This window comes from Clinocottus analis, unplaced genomic scaffold (assembly GCF_023055335.1).
Source record: "Clinocottus analis isolate CAN_PGR_092001 unplaced genomic scaffold, fCliAna1.0.p SCAF_2, whole genome shotgun sequence".
Classification (NCBI taxonomy): Eukaryota; Metazoa; Chordata; class Actinopteri; order Perciformes; family Cottidae; genus Clinocottus; species Clinocottus analis.
The window spans coordinates 3,275,221-3,295,444 of record NW_027175931.1 but is presented as its reverse complement, the minus strand read 5'-3'; the positions used below and the strand labels follow the sequence as shown (position 1 = coordinate 3,295,444).

The following is a 20,224-nucleotide window of genomic DNA, read 5'->3' as shown; positions in this document are numbered from 1 at the left end:
AGAGGGACCGACACGCCCACTTCTCCGTGAACTGTATAAATGAAAGAGAAAGTAAACTTAAAAAAAAAAAAAGAGAGAAAACCTTTTCGGGAAGTAGCTCCATGACTCCGCGTCTCGCTCTTTAGCAGCTAAAACAATGCTGTGTTCCTCTCGACTGGCCGTCTAAAAAGATATAATACAACATATATAACATATATATTACGATAGTTTGGGTGTGAAGTTCGCGTGAAGTTCGTCTGAGGTCACGAGGAGAGACAACAAAACAGCCGACATGTCTCGCGGGTCAAACCCAGGTTTCGACCGGCACATCACCATCTTCTCCCCGGAGGGCCGCCTCTACCAAGTCGGTAAGAGATGTGTTGTTGTTGTTGTTGTTGTTGTTGTTGTTGTTGTTGTTTACAGTGCTGGAGCATTAAATGCACTTTCCACTGCACAAGAGAAGTATCATATGAGCAGATAGCAGCAAACAGGCTGCACACACACACACGCGTTACTGTAATGCTAACGATATTAGCAGTGACGTCAGCGTCAACGTGAGAGCTATTTAGTTTATGTTATTATTTAGTTATTTTATGTACAAATAGTATTGTTTATTATGCTATATATTTTCTTATTTAAGTCAGATTTTATTTTAATATAGGCAGATAATAGAGGCAGATACAGGACCAGCATGCACCTGGGTAAACTTATGTTTTTTTAATAGGGGCAGTATGATCAAAACGTGTTCTTTTTGTTTGTTTGCTTGTTTTTGTTTCGTTCAATAACTTATGAGAAAACCAGAATCCTGTATGGAAAATGCATTCTTTTATAAACCACAAACCCTTTTATTTAAGTTTGTTTATGACGTATCAGACAAATGGCACCCAAATAGCATCCAGCATCCAATTCTGTAATTTAGCATAACAACATTTTGGTGCCATTTAATGTAAAATAGCCGATAAAGGTCTTTTTCTGTGGTTTGTCATTCCATGAAAGTTAATTGTCATCATTTTGGTCGCGTAGAAACATTTTATTCAATGGTCCACAGTACCTTTTATATTAAATATAGTATTTTATATAATATATATTTATTCTCCTTCTGTCTCACATGTGCTGTCTGGCAGAGTACGCCTTCAAAGCCATCTCCCACAGCGGGTTGACATCTGTGGGCATCCGGGGGACAGACAGCGCCGTGGTCATCACACAAAAGAAGATACCTGTGAGATATTACACAAACACACACACACACACACACACACACACTTGGATGATGATGACCTGAGTGCGCAGCAGTGAAGCCTGTCGGAGTCGTGACTCCAGCTTGTTGCTGACTTGACAGTAAACGAACACGACGCTGCCGTGAAAACAAATGCCAGTTCTCACATTTCCAAGCCAGAGACTACTTTTATTTTGGCGGGACAAAGACAAAGTTCACTTTTTTTCCCCTCATTCCACGATCAATGTCTAAACGGCATAATCAGAGATAGTTTAGTCTGTGCGTAATGTGTTTGATGTAAGTGCAGAGTCAATATTCGACACATATATAATATAATATAATATAATCTAATTGAATGGGTTGTCTGTCCCCTGACTGCAGGACAAGCTGCTGGACTCGTCCACTGTGACCAACATGTTCAAACTGACCCCTCGCATCGGCAGTGTGATGACCGGGCAGGACGGTGAGCGCCAACGTTCGAGAACACTTTGATATTATGATCATGAACAGACGTGACCCCGGATCAGCTTCTTCTTCAATTTCTTTTAAAGAATAAGAACGATAGAACGACTGGTGGACGTCGACTGAAGTCAGCGTGATGATCTCACTGTGATTATGTCTGCGGGATCTTTTAATATTTTTATATTCCTCCGCAGCGGACAGTCGCTCTCAGGTTCACCGGGCTCGAGCGGAAGCGGGGGAATGGAAATATAAGTTCGGCTACGACATCAACGCGGACATGTTGTGCCGCAGGTTGGCGGAAATCTCCCAGGTCTACACGCAGAACGCCGAAATGAGGCCTCTCGGCTGCTGTGAGTCGGGGTCTAGCTTTCCAACTCTTTCTTTTCCAAGCTTTTTCTTCTGCTTAGAGGGAGATGTATTTCACTGCATAGATTAATAGATTAATCCGAAACCGGCGCACTCTTTCTAGGAACTGGCCTTGCACGATAAAAAAGTTTGCAATCGTTTAGTTGCTATTATCCACCTGGAAATGCTAATTTTTATACATTTGGTAAGAAATGCCAATAAATACCGGCATTAATGCGTTAAATGATGGAACAGTCACATGATCACAAACACATTAAAGATGTCTAATCCCACTTAAATATAAGACATAAAACATACAGAATATCCTCATAATCTGAGGGACGTCTTTCTATGATGATGTGATGTTTTTTCCTCCTTTCAATCCTCTTTTTCTTCCTCTTTTTCTTCTTCTTCTTCTCCTCCTTCCTCTTCCTCTTCCCTCTGCAGGTATGCTCCTGGTGGCCATAGACCCCCATCAGGGTCCGGTCCTGTTTAAGTGCGACCCCGCCGGCTACTACTGTGGCTTCAGAGCCACGGCGGTCGGGGCCAAACAGATCGAGGCCAACAGCTACCTGGAGAAGAAGCTGAAGAGGAAGCCGGAGCTCACTCACGAGAGGACCGTACAGGTAAAGGGGGAGGGAGGACAAGACACCTCGTGGAACTGAGAGGTGTCGACGTGTTTGAGGAAACTCACCTGGCTTTCCTTTTTCCCTCCAGATGGCGATAACATGTCTGTCCTCTGTGCTGTCCTCCGACTTCAAGGCCACTGAGCTGGAGATCGGCGTTGTCACAAAGGAGAACCCGAAGTTCAGGTGACTTCAGACCGGCTGTCCAGTTATTTAAAGGCACAGTGTTCTGCACAGGGTTCAGGGGTTGACATGAACGGAATATAATATAATACAAATGTTTTCTGTCATGCGCAATCACCTGAAAATAAAGATTGTTGTGTGTTTGTGACCTTGGAATGAGCCGCGTTGTGGCCCCTTAATGCCCACGTGGACGCTGGCCCTTTAAGCCAACGTGGACGCTGGCCCTTTAAGATGAGACTTTGTTATTCTATCAAGATGATGATGGATGCACAAGTGGATTATCTTTTAGGGTTATTAAAAGGCAGAGAATTTCACGCCTTTGACACACACACAGCTTTTTTTTTTTGGTTTTGTTATTATCAGCCTTCCGTCTTTCACTGCTTCGTCCTTACTCTTTGTTTTGTTCTTCTTGTCATCTAGGATGCTGTCGGAGGCCGAGATTGAAGACCACCTGGTTGCCATAGCAGAGCGGGAGTAAAGGCGCCGCCGAAAACCGGCGACCACGAGTCATCTTTGAGTTTCATCGCTTCTTTGAGCCCATTTTTTAGCTGCAGCGTTTAGCAACCGTCTGAAGTACGGATGTGCACACGCGTGTGTCCGGGAAGGTCAATCATGCAAGAAACTCTGTTATTAAAGTTTGATATATGTTTGATTTCTAGTCATTTGCCAAACATTTCAAGGGTTAAATACTTTAATATAGACAAAAACGTTTAAATTTTAGCACACATTCCAGCCAAACATTCTGCGACGTGTCCCCATGTTTGAAAAACAAACGTTTCTGGGTCCTTTGTCTGAATTTTTAACTAGTGTTGTTTAGACGTGTACAGAATATTTGTCATCAGGTTATTAGTCACTGCATGTTTTTTAACACCAGCCTTGTTGTCATCTCCACACTTGCAAAAAAGAAAATAATCCATCAGACTCATTGTCAACTCCTGTAACACAAAAGTTATAATAAAATACATCTGAAAAGAAGACCGGAGACACTGTCCTGTTGTGCTTTAAATCAAATATATTAGGAAACGTTCAACTTTTAGCACTACAATTGATAGTTCAGGTATTTCCCCAAAAGTTTGACAAATATCCGGATGAAACAGAATTCCCCTCGTGGAGCAGCAGGTGGCGCCAGTGAGGCGACAGCGTTACCTGAGGGTTGACTGTTAGAAGGCCACTTTGTGCATCGATGGGCTGGAAGACGGCACCGAATCCACAAGTTTCCAAAGTTTTAGCATGCACTAAAACTTTGGAAATATGCAAATTTTTGGAAACAAGTGGCGCAGTTACTGACGCTCAAGCAGAGATGAACAGCAAACTCACGGGACGTGAGGTGAGGTGTTATTTTAGCAGCAACAATAGTAATGGTGCAATAGCAAAATAGTTTTATACTTTAGATTGCACTATCATGCAAACTGCATGTCCACGTTGCATTAATTCCTCCCACTGTAGATGACCCTGAGATACTTCACATTGCCACGAGATGGCAATGTTGCATCTGCAACTCCCTCTTGAGTGTATTTCAGAAGAGAAGTCTGGTTCTGGTTCTCTGTGTTCTTTTCTATTTGGGGAAATCTATTCTGACCCGTGTGAACAGACATACTTCCGAGTCTTTGTGTGACATCTTGTTATGTGTGCCTCTCTCTGAGTGTGTGTTTGTGTGTGTGTGTGTGTGTGTGTGTGTGTGTGTGTGTGTGTGTGTGTCTGCGTGTGTCCGTCTCAGAGTTTCCACCAATCTGTGGATACGGATCAACGTCCTGTTCAATTACTGACCGTCACTGTCGATGTGAATGCATTTCTGGTTGCACACACACACACGTTCATAAAACACTGATGCATCCAATAACAGAGAACACCGGTCTGGTTTTACTTTATTCAAAGTAGAAGGTGACACACTCAGGGAGAAAACTGTGGCTTTACAGAATTTGATCACTTTTACAGGTTTGGCACATAAAAAAAATACTATTTCTTTGTTACAATTTTTTTTTTAATTTTTACAATATTTTATATTTTATTCCCACTTACCTGCGAGCTATTATGTGAATTGCAGTAATTGCCAGTGTGTTTGTGACGGGGGAGCTAAATCTGAAAGTCGCTGCAACACAATTTCTAGGTAGATTGTCATCTGTTTAAAAGAATAAAACAATGTCGCAGGCTCATTCATAGTACGAGACTAATCTGTCGCACTCACCCACTTCTTGGACAGAGAGGAGGGTTAGTTAAATAGTGGGCGCTCAGTTTGTTGGCAGACACAATTAGGATTTATGCTGAGAGGCTTGTGTCAGTGAGAGCAGCAAAAAGCCCGGCTAGTCTCCTTAAAGCCACTAGTGCGAGACGGGCCTCAGTTACATTGATACGCCTCTTAGCTTAATTCTGCGTCCACTTTAACTTACAAGCCTTTCTTTTGTTGCGCTGTAGCTTAAAGCCACCGAGCGACGCATCGCTATGAATCAAATACATGCACGTATAGCATTAGTGATTTTTAGGTTTCATCCACAGAAACAAAGGGGGTATCAGTGTTAGCTGGCTAGCTAGCAAGCAAGTCACAGCCAGCTAGCTAGCTAAATACTCATAATAAATCATTAATAGTGTGTATGTGCCTGTAAACTATGAAACACTCGTGCCACTGACGGACATCGCCCCCCAGCACCATCATATTAATCTGATGGTGCTGGCTAGCAAACAAGCCAGCTAGCAAACTAGTCACAGCTAGCTAGCTAGCTAAATACTCATAATCAATCATTAATAACATGTATGTGCCTGTAAACTATGAAACACTCGTGCCACTGATGGACATCGCCCCCATCACCATCACATTAATGTTCTTTATCACTTTGTCTTTATCCTTTTCTGTTGAGAAGATACTTCTGTTAGCTTTGAAGCTAGCTTTTGAATGTGTTGTAAAGCATAGATAGTTCTCACTTTAGATGGGATCAAACAAAATACTCAACTAATACTTAACTAACGGCTAGTAGCTACATGAATTGCAGCTTTAAAACACGTTTGTAAAGCTCATGTTAATCATTCGTGCATCATCTAAGTCCTTAATAATTGGTTTGAAATATATATTACTTAATCCATCATTCATAAAAGTGTGAAAACCCAGTCGTGAAACACATAATAGTAGAGCTTATTAATCAAGAATACAAAACTGTGTTTATGAATTGCATACTAATGAGTGTTCATGTTGGAACAATGCTTTCTAATTGATGAATTAAGGGTTTACCCAATCTATGCTAACGCTCAAATAGTGTGTAGTTATTATAAAGTACTACCAGGCCTTTAAAATACCACAAGAGAGATTTTGGAAAAGGAGGTCGGCGCTCTGACTGGTGGCTTGGAAGACGTGCTCTTCGTCCTCATGTCTTGCACACGATAACCTGAGAGAACAGAGAGAGGAAAGAAGAAGAAGAGAAGAGAGAGAATCCCCGTTAGGCATCTTCTTCTTTGCAAAGAGAGCTGGAAAAAAAGCATCACGGAAGAGAGAACCGGACAGTTCAGAGTTGTTTTTCACATAATCTTCATGTAAGCCACAGCAATCAGTGCGCCATGTCGCAAAGTGCACGGGGGAGGCTTGAACATGTGTAAATTGTCTCACTAGCTGGCTCTCAGAAGCTTCTTGTCTCTTACCCACATCCCGACTGACCTCCTCAGCACCTCACAGGGTCGTTTGTACATGTTTTTTTTGTTTAAGAACTTAAAAATTGTCACGCAAACCCTGCCACGTTTAATATGTGTGAAGCGAACGCACCGGAAACAGTTTCACGTGGTTTATTGACACGTCCGGCAGCATCACGTAGAGTCGTGTGTTCGTCCACCTGTGTGTGTAAGTCGCTATAGTTTTGCTGTTTTTTTGGTCACGAAATATCTCGCTTTTGTCGCTACGTGCTCCCCCATTTAGTTCACCAATCAGTTGCTCACAGTTGCAGCGGTTTCACAGCTCTATAGCGGAAAATCGCTTTCAAAATGATGACTCTTTGAGCGCCAAAACCTCTGAAAGCGCTGTAAAGCCGCCGGTTCAGGTTCTTATTTTTCTGGGTTTTTGGCTCCAGACTTTAAATCAAAATTCTGCCTGTCACAAACTGGTCTCGCCTCACTTCCTGCTCGCCGCCAGGGTCCTCGGACTCCCCTTCCTCCCCCTTTTCCCCCTACACATTCTCCTTCCTCTCCGCCATCACCCCCCTTTTTCCTCCCTCCCCTCACAGGAAATGTTGACCCTGTGGCTGGTGTCACCTGGTACCGGGTCCGCCTGCCGAGCTGAATGGACCCAGGGCATCGGGTAGCCAGGCTGTATGTGTGTTTATGTGTGTGTGCTGGGTCACGGCGTGCGGATTATGTGTGTGTGAGTGATTGAGGGTGACAGCGGCGCTAGCATTAGGGGCCCTGTGGCAGATTTCGTGGGCCTGTTTTAGACTTGCTAAGCTGGATTTACCAGCAGCAGTGTGTCAGCAGTGATGCAGCCCGCCCGGACCTCCTACAAGAACACACACACACAGACGCGGGTGCACACACACAAACACACGCAAGCACACACACGTTGTCCCACGTCACCTCTGACCCCACCCCTTTTCTCTCGGTGTGTTTTTCCTCTCCGTCCTTTTACCGGCGGCGGATACAAATGTCTTCCTGCTGTAATATTTTCTAATTTCCTTGAGTTTGTTTTCACACTACAGTAAATAAAAAAGGTACAATGGACTCTGTGGTGCATGCAGACTACTGCAGCATGCACCAAGCATCAACACAAATATTAAGGCCCAATCAAACAAAATCCAATTCATTTAAAAAAAAAAAAAATGACAGTGGATTCCTTGAATGGGAGGCAAATTAAATCAAAGCGCAGCTTACTCTGGTGAACCTTTCGCTGTGAAGCGATCAGAACATTGCGGGCCTTTAAAGAAGCAAAGAGCAGAGTATGAGGAAATATATCCTGTAAGCTGATACTGTTTGATATAATACTCAACTGGCAAAGTCAAAAGAAATAAATACACTGTTTTGCATATACAAATATGCAAAACTTTACTTCTTCCTCTCTCTGGTGTGACTTTTTTCTCACAAAAAATGGATACAACACACGCCAGCTATCTGTAAGAGTAGAGGGCCGCGTGGAAAGTGTCTTTTTCTTGCATCCTCCTCAGCTTATGCACAATGCTCAAGGTGCATGCTGGGAGTGTGTCTGCACATGTGTGGTCGCTCTGCGTGGGTTAAAGGCCGAGGGTGTGCGAGGCCACCGCGGCCCCCACGGGTCTGCACACACATGTACCGATGCCTGATCGTTTGCGTGACTTGTACGCACCTTTTGTCCGCATTTCTGTGTGTGTGTGTGCGTGTGTGTGTGTGTGTGTGTGTGTGTGTGCGTGTATGTGTGTGTGTGCCTGCTCCCAGATCTCTGTTACAGCCTGTCCATTGTGAAGGAGAGTGTTGAGCAAGATCCTGACCCACCGGCGGGTCTTAATCAGACGCATTCCTCGGGATTAAACGGCCAATTAACAATAAGAGAGCCATTGTAGCCCCTCGCTGCTTGTGCGTCACAGTGAAAAGGTTCTGTGTGTGTGTGTGTGTGTGTGTGTGTGGCAGTGAGCGTGTGTGTGTGTCTCTTATTTGTGTGTGCAAGTGCATGTGCCTTTCTGTGTGTGTGCAAGGTGCTTTTTTTGCCATTTAAAAAGCACTCTTTGTGATATTTCTGCGGTTTTACGTAAACATGCACGCAGCAGCGGCATGAAAAAAGATCTTTATTTAAATATGTATCCTGTCCAATTAAAACAATCTGATAGGTAAAATATTAGAGAGATATTACGGGTGCGGCTTGCCAGATAGTGGCCGCAAAGTCACAAGATGTGAGTGTGTTTGACTCAGTGTTCTTCTCAATGATGCAAGTTAATCCAGGGTGTGTTTCGGGCTCCACGGTGAGTCCACCTGGCCTCGTTTACATGAGATGCAAACAAAAACATAATTAATATTCCATGTATTTGTGTCAGTCTGCTGCTGTTGATGTGGCGGCTCTGTGCTGTGTACGTATGCATACATGTTTGCATGAACCAGGCATGTGTGTGTGTGTGTGTGTGTGTGTGTGTGTGTGTGTGTGTGTGTGTGTGAGATGGGTATATGCATCAGTGTGGCACGTGTCGGAGTGTGGCAGAGGATTAGTGAGGCTCAGGGCCTGTTGCTCCACTTCCATGATTACTACTGTCTACTGCCATATGGGGTGGTGGGGGTGCAGGTGGGGGCCGGGTGGTTGCGGGTGGGTGCGGGTGGAGAGGGTGGGGGGGTACAAGCTACTGTACAACGCTATACACACACACACATACACACACACACACACACACACACACAGAGTCATTTATAAAGCAATGCATATGAAACGCGTGGATGTACAGAGGAGCTTTGTTTTATGTGTTGTTTTTTGTGTGTGTGTGCGTGTGTGTGTGTGTGTGTGTGTGTGTGTGTGTGTTTGTTGCACCGTGCCCACTTGCCTGCCTAAATGCTGAATGACATAAATTGCCGTATTTATTTATTATTCATATTTGAAATCTCTATTTTGTTTCAAAATCTGTGAAAAAAAACAACGATTTTTTCCTCTTATGACTTTGAATACCATAAATTTATGAATTAGCAGTGAATAACTATTTAACGTTAGCCTCATAAAAAGCTACGTTTCGTTACAGTAAATAGGAGATGAACGCTATTTCTTCGAGGCATATCAAGTACAGAAACATTCGATGCATACAGATTATTAAAATACAATTCGCTCTGATCACAAACTCGTCATATGAATACTGCTAATTGCTCGTCTTATCTAATTACAAGTGTATGAGTATGAGGGCATGAACAGGTGTTAACTTGCTAAAACCCCAGACAGTGAACAAGGAGGGGGAACACACACACACACACACACACACACACACACACACACACACACACACACACACACACACACACACCACCTGCTGCTGTCTGCAGTGGATTAGAGGCCTGTCTGCTATCAGAAGACAGCAGGACACACACATGCGCGCAGCAGGGAGTCCACAGTCTGTGAAATTGATCAAGATGCTGAGGCCAGACATTGTTCAGGGATGAGCTCGCGGCCTGCAGACAGGATGCACGCGGACAGCCGTGAAACGCCGCCCACTGACGGAGAGTAACGTCGTCTTAACTGAGTCCTAATCGTGCGGCGCTCAGCTGGTTAACGGGGGAGTGAAGACGAGCTGGAGGCCCGAAGGCCCTCGAGGCCGCTGGCAGAGGCCTCGAGGGCGCCGTGTTCCTGCTGCCAACCGGAAGTTAGTTTTTAAAAAAAGGAGGCGTCGGTAAAAGATGGAAGTGTGTGTGGATTAAGAATAACATGCAAAAATAATCTGACGGATGAATGAAGTGAAACACTAGAGGGGTTGGATTGTTTTCTCTTTTTCTCAAACAGAAATTATGTCTTTAAAGCATAAAAAATATACAATTAAGAGGTTTGTTTCTTAACTTTTAGCAGATTTAAAAATGCCAAATTGAATGAATATAATGAGTTTACAGTCATTACAACTAACTATATTAATATCAAGTCATTCATGCAGACCTTGGCAATGGTCTCTGCTGTTTGTGCATAAAACACACATTTAAATCATGAAGATGACAAACACACCAGTGTTTTACTTCTGTAATGTGCACTATTATTATTTATATTTATGGGAAATAAACTAAACATGGCTGCATGTATATATATATATACATGGCTGCTTTATATAGAATGTATACTGGTACACGTATATAGTTCATCATGATATAAGCGACTACATCCTGAGTTTATCTTTAGCCTCGCCCTCTGCAACCCAGGGCCTACTCAATGCACACACACACACACACACACACACACACACACACACACACACACACACACACACACACACACACACACACACACACAGGCATGCTCCTGCACACAAGTATACACTCATACAAACACTTAATGGCGTGCGACGGTCTCAGTTTGATGTGACCTACACACACACACACACACACACACACACACACACACACACACACACACACACAGAGTGGGACCTTCCTCTTGTGTGCGACTGCAGATTGAAGAGGAGACACACGACCTCACGCCGAGTAATCCTCCATCACTGTAATGACTCTGACCTCGATACACACACGCACACACACACACACACACACACACACACACGCACACGCACACGCACAGTTTTTAACTATATGAGCATTTAGCCAGCCGCAGTATAAAATACCACACAGAACCAAATCCATCTCTGTTGTAAAATTATGAATATATTTGGATCTAAAACACAAAATTCACAGCAAGACCTTTTGTAAAAGTAGGTCTGCCCCACAATGCCCCTCCCATACCCCCCTCCCATCTGCCCTCTCTCTCTCTCTCTCTCTCTCTCTCTCTCTCTCTCTCTCTCTCTCTCTCTCTCTCTATCTTTCACTCCTTCCACTTCTCCCCTCGTTTTATCCCCACGTTCCTCTCTTCCTTCCACCTCGACCTCAACTTCCAACACAGTTTTCTTCCAGTAACGACTTCCAGAGCCGTCACAGTGAGAGGCCCACGCCTCCCTCCTCTCTCTGTCTGCCTCTCCATCACACACACACTCACACACACACACACACATCCCTGTGGCCCTCTCTGTGTGGCTCCCCTGTATCGGCCCCGTTACCTGATCGATACGGATGGATCCGGCCCCCTGGAGCCGCTCTCTGTCCCCGTGCAGCGAGCGCTCGTTCTCTCCGTCCACCCTTCCTCTGTCAGTCTGGCCACAAACCCCTCTTTCCTCCCTTTATCCCGAGGTAAGATACTTACTTTTCAGATAAAGCATATTATGATAAATCGGCTGAACGCTGCGCGTGTGTGTGTGTGTGGCTGTCACACACACACACACACACACACCAACACACACACACACACACACACTGTAAGCACACAGTGTGCACACACAGAAAAAAAATACTGTGTGTGTGCATGTGTATCGAATAACATGATGTCAGAGATACTTAACAGCTGGAAAAGTGTTTATATAATGCGTGTGTGTGTGTGTGTGTGTGTGTGTGTGTGTGTGTGTTTGGGTCTTTTGGGACGTGACAATTGCTCGGTTTATGTCGTGTCATAACAATTCATTGATGGAGACACGAATGATTAGGAGCTTTTCATGTTTCCATCTTTAACGTCACGCGGCGGATTGGAATCAAAAGTCATTTAACAGACGCTGGTTTACCAAGGAGGATTCTGGGAAATAATGATTCTTTCATTACTCTCAGCATCCTGTAGTTTGTGTTGATGCAAAAGGCCCAGAAGGCTTCCTCAGAACTGATGATTGTGTCCACGTCTAAGTCAAACTTTATGTCAATTTCAACTCAATATCCTTTTGTTTCGTTCACATTTTTGATCTGGAAGAGCAGCTGATGTAAAAGTTTTTAAAAAAAAAGAACAAACATGCTCTTCCACCGGGTTCCCCTCTCCTCGTTATGTGACAGGTTGCCTCTCGGCCTCTTTGGAGGACGCGTGCGGAAGCGTTTTGCTAATGAAATGAGACGATGACGACACCAACGGAGCAAACGGGACGAATGTTCTGCAGCGAACGGGAGATGAAATAAGTTCAGGTCAAAAGAGTCGAGAGAGAAAATGAAAACTAAATGAAAACACAATGGCTGTGTTTGCCTCTGGGACGCGTATGCGTGCTTGTTTCAAAATGGGATGTTTATGAAATGCTGCGTGTGTGTGTGTGTGTGTGTGTGTGTGTGTGTGTGTGTGTGTGTGTGTGTGTGTGTGTATGTGTGTGTGTAGGAGTATAGATTAGATGGACTAAGCCTCTTATGTGCTGGTTGTCCTTAATTTGTGTCTGCCCCGGGTCCTAGTGCCTCCATGTACCAGCAGACCTTCAGCGCAAACAACCCAAAACCTCACGCCATTCAACAATAAAATGCATATAATTTGTCTTTAAGTGCATTAATGTAAAGCACTGAGACTATGCTTATATCAATATGTACATTTTTTGGAACATTTTTGCAATTAAACAAAAAGAAAAAGGTTTAAATTAATAAAAAGAGATGGACAAATTTCTGTCTTATGAAAATTAAATGAAGGTCGAGTTACATTTTTTTTTATCATTAAATAAAAATTAAAGATTAAACAAACTAATGAACTTATTATTTATGCAAAATAATATGTGACTGTTGGGTTTATTTAACGAGAGAGGATCATATGAGAATTTAGAGTCTGACATAAAGTGATATTTGCACTATTAAATACATTATTATCACCTTCATCATAATGGATTTGGAAGTTACTGAAAAGCAACCTCCATATCCTTTTAAAAAAATGATATTTTAGAACGTAACAATATGTTTTAAAGCCCTCTGAGTCAGAGTGTCCTATTTAAATTGGAGCACAAACGTCACATTAAAGGCCTTTTGTGTTGTTCCAAACGTAACAAAAAGGGCTTTTCCTGATTCATTTTTGTCAATGCTTTGAGTTATTTACTTGTTATTTTTTCGGTCTTTAAATATCGTGTTTCTTATCATATTGCTCTTGTAGACAGATATTAAATAAAGAAAGCTGAAAGCTTTAAAACACGCCAAGTTGATTTGTTCTTTTTTAGATTTTAGAATAAAAACAGAACAGAACTCATAACAAAGTATCTAAAGTGCGTGAAAAAGATGCTTAAATATACAGCAACACATTCCTCACAAGGCAATTAAAAAGGTTTCTTCAGTCTGAGCGAAGCAGGTGCATGAAGTGTGCGCGTGCACGTCTGTGGAGCGCGCAGTGTCGCGCGCTCCACAGACATATCCGAGTTCTCTCCGCGCGGTTGTTCTCTCTCTCTCTCTCTCTCTCTCTCTCTCTCTCTCTCTCTCTCTCTCTCTCTCTCTCTCTCTCTCTCTCTCTCTCTCTCTCTCTGCTTCTCTTGCCTCCTCACACTCAAACAACAAACAACAAACAAAACAACACAAACAAATACCTGAATGTCCGCGACGCGTCCACTGGAGACGGAAGGTATCCAAACGTCACACACACAGGCCTCCTACACACACACACACACACACACACACACACACACACACACACACACACACACACACACACACACACACACACACACACGCTCACCTCAGCAGGTGAAGACACATTTTATTCGGGATTTCGAAACGTTGCAACACGCCGGTAAAGTCTCTCTGTCGCTCTGTGTGTGTCTTTATATCTCCGCTTTGGCTTTACAGAGCTGGATAAACCCCTTATAGTTTGGGCTGCAGCTACATGGGTCTATGTGTGTGTGCGTGTGTGTGTGTGTGTCTGTGTGTGTAAGTGTGTGTGTGGATTTTAAACTATAAGAAATCCGATTCAATTAACAAGCGCAGAGAATCGGCTTTGGACTCTGTGACATTGTGTCTGATGGAGGATGAAGCAGCAGAGACAGAGGAGACACCATGAGAGAGTGGACAACACACCGGACAACACACCGGACAACACACCGGACAACACACCGGACAACACACCGGCATGCTGGACATAACAATAACACAATAAAAAGGAAATAACCTGCAGAAATATGGAAACAACTATAGAACTTATTGATGCCAAAGCCTTGAAAACTGTACAATGTCTCAAATTATCTCAATAAATAATTCAATTATGCAATAGTTTGATGTGACTAGAACACCTTTTATTAAAAATATAAAACACTTTTAATGAATGCTTTCCATAAAAACTGCATATAAAATGTCTATTATCCAACATTTCTGAATTCATACATCATGAATATCCACCAACACATGTGTGTAAATCAACTTTTCACTCACACAATGCATAACATTACAATTATTATTATTATTATTATTATTATTATTATTATTGACCGGGCAGTGGACGGATGAATGGGCCGGAGGGAGCATGTTGGGGATCAGGAGGACTTAAAGCAGAACAACGTGCTCTTTGTGCTCTAATCCTCCTCTCGGTTCCCGCTGCAGCTCTCGCGGCCTCGCGCTCAATTACTGCCGGAGCCCAATTTAGAAAAACGGTCCTGAACAATGAAAAGGACTCGAAAAGGCTTGAAAAGTATATATATATCGTGTTTATTTGTTGTTATTTATGGGTCTTTTATGTTCCACCATGAGTTTGTTGTCCAGAATGAACCGGAACAAACACTTTTCTTTTAATTTTCCTTCTTCTTCTCATTTATTTAAATGTTTTAAAGTTAATAAAATAACCTATAAGTCTACCAATCCGTTGAAAGCCATCATCAGGTGTCAGTTACAAAGTTAACAGAAACTTTTCAACTGATTTGAATGTTAGTGACATATCAAATAAATTCCTCAGTACATGCAACATGAATACACGATGACAGAATGTGAGAGAGAGAGAGAGAGAGAGAGAGAGAGAGAGAGAGAGAGAGAGAGAGAGAGAGAGAGAGAGAGAGAGAGAGAGGGAGGGCTCTGGGTGTCTACTTGGGTAAGAAGTTACTTGTAATTAGCCAGCCTCCTCCTGCTCGCCTCACTTGTCCTCCGCGCAGATCCAGATCCTCCTCGCGCACCACGCGGGGGTCCAGACCCTCTCTGCAGCGACACACACCACCTCCAGACCCTCCACCTGTTGTGCGGAACTTCTGCTTTTTGTTTGTTTGTTGCATACCTTTCCACTTGGCGACGTCGTTGCAATTACGCACAACTTGGATGGAGAAACTGCAGCGCGGGGCTTTTTTTCTTTATTGAGTTGTTTTAGTTCGTTAGACTTTATCATTCTGACCGTGTTGAGTTGATTTGAGGCACACAAACACACATCCGGTGTCACTTTTTGTGTTTTACTCGTCAGGTTGGAACAGGTGTGAAGGCGCAGCGCTGCTGTACAGAGCAGGTGCCTGGCTCAACGGCACTAAGGCAGAGCACAAAGGAAAGGGCGAGGGAAAAAAACACGAAACAACAACTTAGTGACAAACAACCCAAAGAAAAAACAGAGAGGGGAGGGAGAAAGAGAGAGAGAGAGAGAGAGAGAGAGAGAGAGAGAGAGAGAGAGAGAGAGAGAGAGAGAGAGAGAGAGAGAGAGAGAGAGAGAGAGACAGAGACAGAGGGAGAGAGACAGCCCCTGGAGACTAGCTAGGAGACCCAGCCCCCGGCCTGAGAGAAGGAGAGAGAGAGCGAGGGAGTGAGGGAGTGTTTTAAAGGCAGCAGGAGGCATGATGTCGTATATTAAGCAACCCCATTACGCCGTGAACGGGTTAACGCTGTCCGGCCCGGGCATGGATCTGCTCCACTCCGCAGTTGGATACCCCAGTAAGTAATGTCTTATGTTTTTTTTTGTATTATTTCAAAGAGTTTAAAGTTGTCTTTTAATGGTAGTTTCAATTGACTTTTTTTGTCTGTATTTTATTTTGAAAGGACGTTGCTGAAAGAATTCAACGTTTGCGTAAAACAACCGAAAAAAAAGGATTGTTTCGCTTATTTGTCATTATTTAAAAACGTATCCGCGAGGTTAATCTTTATGAGTATGAATAAACGTCTGACTCTTCATCCATCAGAACATGTGTTCACTTGACCTATAAATTCTGCGGATTACAGAGTCAAAAAACAATAAGAAACGTGTGTGAGTGGAAGCTGCAGCCTGTTCTCACACAGACTTAACGCCAATCTGTTGCTCTTATATCATGTAACCTATTTACAAAAAGGATGCTCATTGTGTTTTATGTCGTGCCATTGTCATGTCATGTGTGTTGTTGGTTTTAAACCTTACGTGAACACTTCTCATATTGTTTGGATGCGTGTCCGGATCAGCATCTGTCATCCTCGAGGAGTTTCAATGAAACATGAAGGTTTTTTGACAGAAGGCGAGAAACGAAGCTCGGCCTTCTAGTCTCAGATTAGAGCTGAGAGAGTGTTTCACATTCACAACACTTTGTGAGTGACTTTCGTTTATTTTCTTTGTGTATTTCGATCCAGGCAGCTTCAGTTCTAACGAAACATCCGTTATAACCCATAAAAGAAACTGTTATTAAAACTAAAATGATGTGCTGGTACGTCACGAGAGGCCAATTTAAAGTCCACAAATTCAACTTTGGGATTTTGCAACACAAGTTCTGGAAAATAATATCGAGGCCAAAGAATAAAAAAACAAAACATTTTCGGCCATTTTTATAGCATGTAATTATTAATTGTGAATTCAAGAGAAATAATCGGCTTCATAAGCAAAATACTTGGATTATATTTCGTTCAAATGTAAGAAATAGCCCACTCTATGAATGAAGGGATGTTAACAACATGATTTAGAATTAAATCATTTTTTTCTGTTGGTTCATGAGTTTTTGTTTACATGACAGTTTAAAACCAACACATTCATTTTCTTTAAATACGAACATAAAAACGAAAAATCATAATAGTGATAATAATAACGACTCTTCTCCTCATTCTTCTTCTTCTTCTTCTTCTTCTTCTTCTTCTTCTTCTTCTTCTTCTTCTTCTTCTTCTTCTCTCAGACACTCCGCGCAAACAGCGTCGGGAGCGCACCACCTTCACGCGCGCACAGCTGGACATCCTCGAGGCTCTGTTTGCCAAAACGCGCTACCCGGACATCTTCATGCGGGAGGAGGTGGCCCTCAAGATCAACCTGCCGGAGTCCCGAGTCCAGGTAACACACACAGGACACACACATACGGAACACGTGCAGAGAAGTGTCCTAGAACACGTCTTCGTGATCAGGACCTCCACTAAGCTCTGGATCTGATGCGTGATGATTGTATAACTACCGTCCTGCAGGTCTGGTTCAAGAACCGTCGTGCCAAGTGCCGCCAGCAGCAGCAGCAGAGCACGGGCCAGTCCAAACCTCGGCCCCCGAAAAAGAAGGCTTCGCCCGCTCGCGACAACAACTCCGAGGCCAGTGCCAACCCCTCCAACGGACCCTACAGCCCGCAGCCCCCTCCCCCGGGCACCGCCATCACCCCGAGCTCCAGCTCCGCCAGTGCCACGGTGTCCATCTGGAGCCCGGCCTCCATCTCCCCGCTGCCGGACCCCATGTCCGCCTCCACCGCGCCCTGCATGCAGCGCGCCTCCGCCTACCCGATGGCCTACAGCCAGGCCCCGGCCTACAGCCAGAGCTACGCCGGCTCCTCCTCCTACTTCACCGGCCTGGACTGTAGCTCCTACCTGTCCCCGATGCACCCGCAGCTGTCGGGCAGCGGGGGCGCCCTGAGCCCCATCACGGCCTCCTCGATGGGCGGGCCCCTCAGCCAGTCCCCCGCCTCGCTGTCCTCCCAGGGCTACACGGCCGCCTCGCTGGGCTTCGGAGCCGTCGACTGTCTAGACTACAAGGACCAAGCTGCCTGGAAGCTCAATTTCAATGCCACTGACTGTCTGGACTACAAAGACCAGAACTCCTGGAAGTTCCAAGTCTTGTAAAAAAAAAAAAAAATGACAAGAAGGAGGTGTGAAGGAGGAGGAGGGAGAAATCAGAGTGTAGGGCGAGATAACCCCAGATTTGTGTGTTTGTAGAAGCGCGAGGAGACATTGGGACGCAGAAAATCAATTAATCATATCAGCTGGAGTTGAGTCTTCTTAAAAATAATAAATGTGTGCAAGTGAAGTGATCTGTTGAAGCTCGGCTCTGTGATTCTAACGGAGAGATGACGTAGTGTTCCCAAAATGGCTGCGTGCGCAACGTCTACCGCGCTAACAATCTAATGAGTGATTAACAACAACCGCTTTTAATTATCCTGATTCAAATGGTGGCTTTAGAAACTTTTGGTCTCACTCATAAATCTGCTCCACTTGGCCGAGCTGAGCTCCCGTAGCAGCCATGCGCCTCTCCACCTTTACGCATAGACAGCCTTTGACGTCACGTTCAGAAAGCACACGACCCGACTTCCTTCTAGACTTTGTCTTGTATTTTTCTGTGATATATATACATATATTTTTTGTTTGTAAAAGCTGCTTTTTCATCAGCGAGCTGACTTTAAAAGGAGAAGAAATTAAAAAAAAAAAAAAAGAATCGTTTGAGAACCAACATAAGGCGCGACATCTCAAGGGGAGGCCGCCTCTGCAGGAGGGGAGGGGCCAAACATACCAATGCAGAAAAAAACATGTTCTAGCAGACAAGAAGCTGATGATTCCCAGTAGCCTTGTGTGATACTGACCCTCTGCTGGGGCCCCCCTGAGGGCCACAGAGCCGGTCACCGGAGTGACTGCAGTACAAACCCGTTGCCTTTGAGCATGGTTGAAATCATTAGAATGGCTCGTGCATTGTTAGTTTTTAATAGGATCACTTCCAGACAATTTGTGCAACAATGGTGGCATTGTGGCTGTCGAGTAACCCCCCCCCTCTCTCTCTCACACACACACACACACACACACACACACACACACACACACACACACACACACCACTCCATCTCACAGTGTTTGCATGAGGAGACCGCCCCACAGAAGGAGAAGGGACTTTTCCTTTGCACAGAGAGTTTTTTTCGGGTGCCTCTCTCGACCCCCCCGACCTGTAAAAGATGTGATGGGTACCGCTTTATGTGTTTGATGTATCGTTTGATTTTTTTTTTTTTGTATTAGACTTAAACAATATGTTTCTTTAAAAAAAAAAAAAAAAAAAGTATAATTGTGAATTCGTAAACAGTAAAAATTGTGGTAATTTGTTTTTGAAGTTGATATTATTATCAGTATTATTGCTATCATCATTAATATTATGTCTTCAGCCGACATGGGCGTTGCTAATATACATTTCCCGTTGTTCTTTTGTAAATATTAAAACTTGAAAATGCAATCATGTCGCCCAACAGAATCTCTCTTCTTCTTAATTTCTAGAAAACTGCCAACTTTTTCATTTGTTTTCTGTTTATATTTGTTCTGGTTTCTTCTTTTTCTTCTTCTTCTTCTTTTTCAAACTCAGGGGTTCATCCAATAAAAGTAGCAGTATTAGGACACAATGCTGTTTATGCTTCTTAATCACTTACTGTTTTCATTTTTTTCTTTTTCTTTTGCATTACTATAATTTTCTCTGCTTATTTTTTCTGACACAAATTATTTTGTACATTTCATTTGTCTCCTGTGTTTCGACCGGTCTCACGACTACCAATGCTAGATGATGTTTCTGAGACATTAAAAACGACTTCATTAAAACTCTTCTGTGAGTCGCTGGATCCGATGCTTTAATCACTGAATCGTGTGTGTGTGTGCGCGTGTGTGTGTGTGTGTGTGTGTGTGTGTGTGTGTGTGTGTGTGTGTGTGTGAGAGCGTTGAACCAAGGTAGAGACACACACACACAATGCGTGTCATCCTTCTCTCCGGGGGGTAAACGTCTGACGTCCAGGGAGGGAAGATTGGGACTCGGTTTTCTGAGAGCGACCCGCTAATCCAGACAAGAGGTTGAGTGGGCGCGAGGCGGAGAGGACAGGAAACAGATTAGAACTAACAATAATACTATCCTCCCAAA

General features: G+C 43.7%; 2 protein-coding genes across 2 annotated transcripts; both read left to right on the top strand.

Moving 5' to 3' along the window:
- Nucleotides 1-82: 82 nt before the first annotated feature.
- On the top strand, nucleotides 83-3,786 carry LOC137790601 (proteasome subunit alpha type-6-like). The gene is made up of 7 exons (XM_068584992.1): nucleotides 83-347; nucleotides 1,104-1,198; nucleotides 1,577-1,658; nucleotides 1,852-2,007; nucleotides 2,450-2,628; nucleotides 2,720-2,814; nucleotides 3,232-3,786. Exons 1-7 carry the CDS (start codon nucleotides 272-274, stop codon nucleotides 3,287-3,289), a joined length of 741 nt encoding a protein of 246 aa, XP_068441093.1. The 5' UTR covers nucleotides 83-271; the 3' UTR covers nucleotides 3,290-3,786.
- Nucleotides 3,787-15,974: 12,188 nt separating this feature from the next.
- LOC137790735 (homeobox protein otx5-like) lies at nucleotides 15,975-18,186 on the top strand. Its single transcript, XM_068585223.1, has 3 exons — nucleotides 15,975-16,071; nucleotides 17,268-17,419; nucleotides 17,548-18,186. Exons 1-3 carry the CDS (start codon nucleotides 15,975-15,977, stop codon nucleotides 18,184-18,186), a joined length of 888 nt encoding a protein of 295 aa, XP_068441324.1.
- Nucleotides 18,187-20,224: the final 2,038 nt, after the last annotated feature.

Excerpts from the sequence above, each read along its gene's own strand:
- LOC137790735 (XM_068585223.1), top strand. The coding sequence starts at position 15,975 with ATGATGTCGTATATTAAGCAACCCCATTACGCCGTGAACGGGTTAACG. Across the intron at positions 16,072-17,267 it reads CTCCGCAGTTGGATACCCCA|ACACTCCGCGCAAACAGCGT; the intron begins GTAAGTAATGTC and ends TTCTTCTCTCAG. Across the intron at positions 17,420-17,547 it reads TGCCGGAGTCCCGAGTCCAG|GTCTGGTTCAAGAACCGTCG; the intron begins GTAACACACACA and ends ACCGTCCTGCAG.
- LOC137790601 (XM_068584992.1), top strand. The coding sequence starts at position 272 with ATGTCTCGCGGGTCAAACCCAGGTTTCGACCGGCACATCACCATCTTC. Across the intron at positions 2,008-2,449 it reads AATGAGGCCTCTCGGCTGCT|GTATGCTCCTGGTGGCCATA; the intron begins GTGAGTCGGGGT and ends TTCCCTCTGCAG. Across the intron at positions 2,815-3,231 it reads AAGGAGAACCCGAAGTTCAG|GATGCTGTCGGAGGCCGAGA; the intron begins GTGACTTCAGAC and ends CTTGTCATCTAG.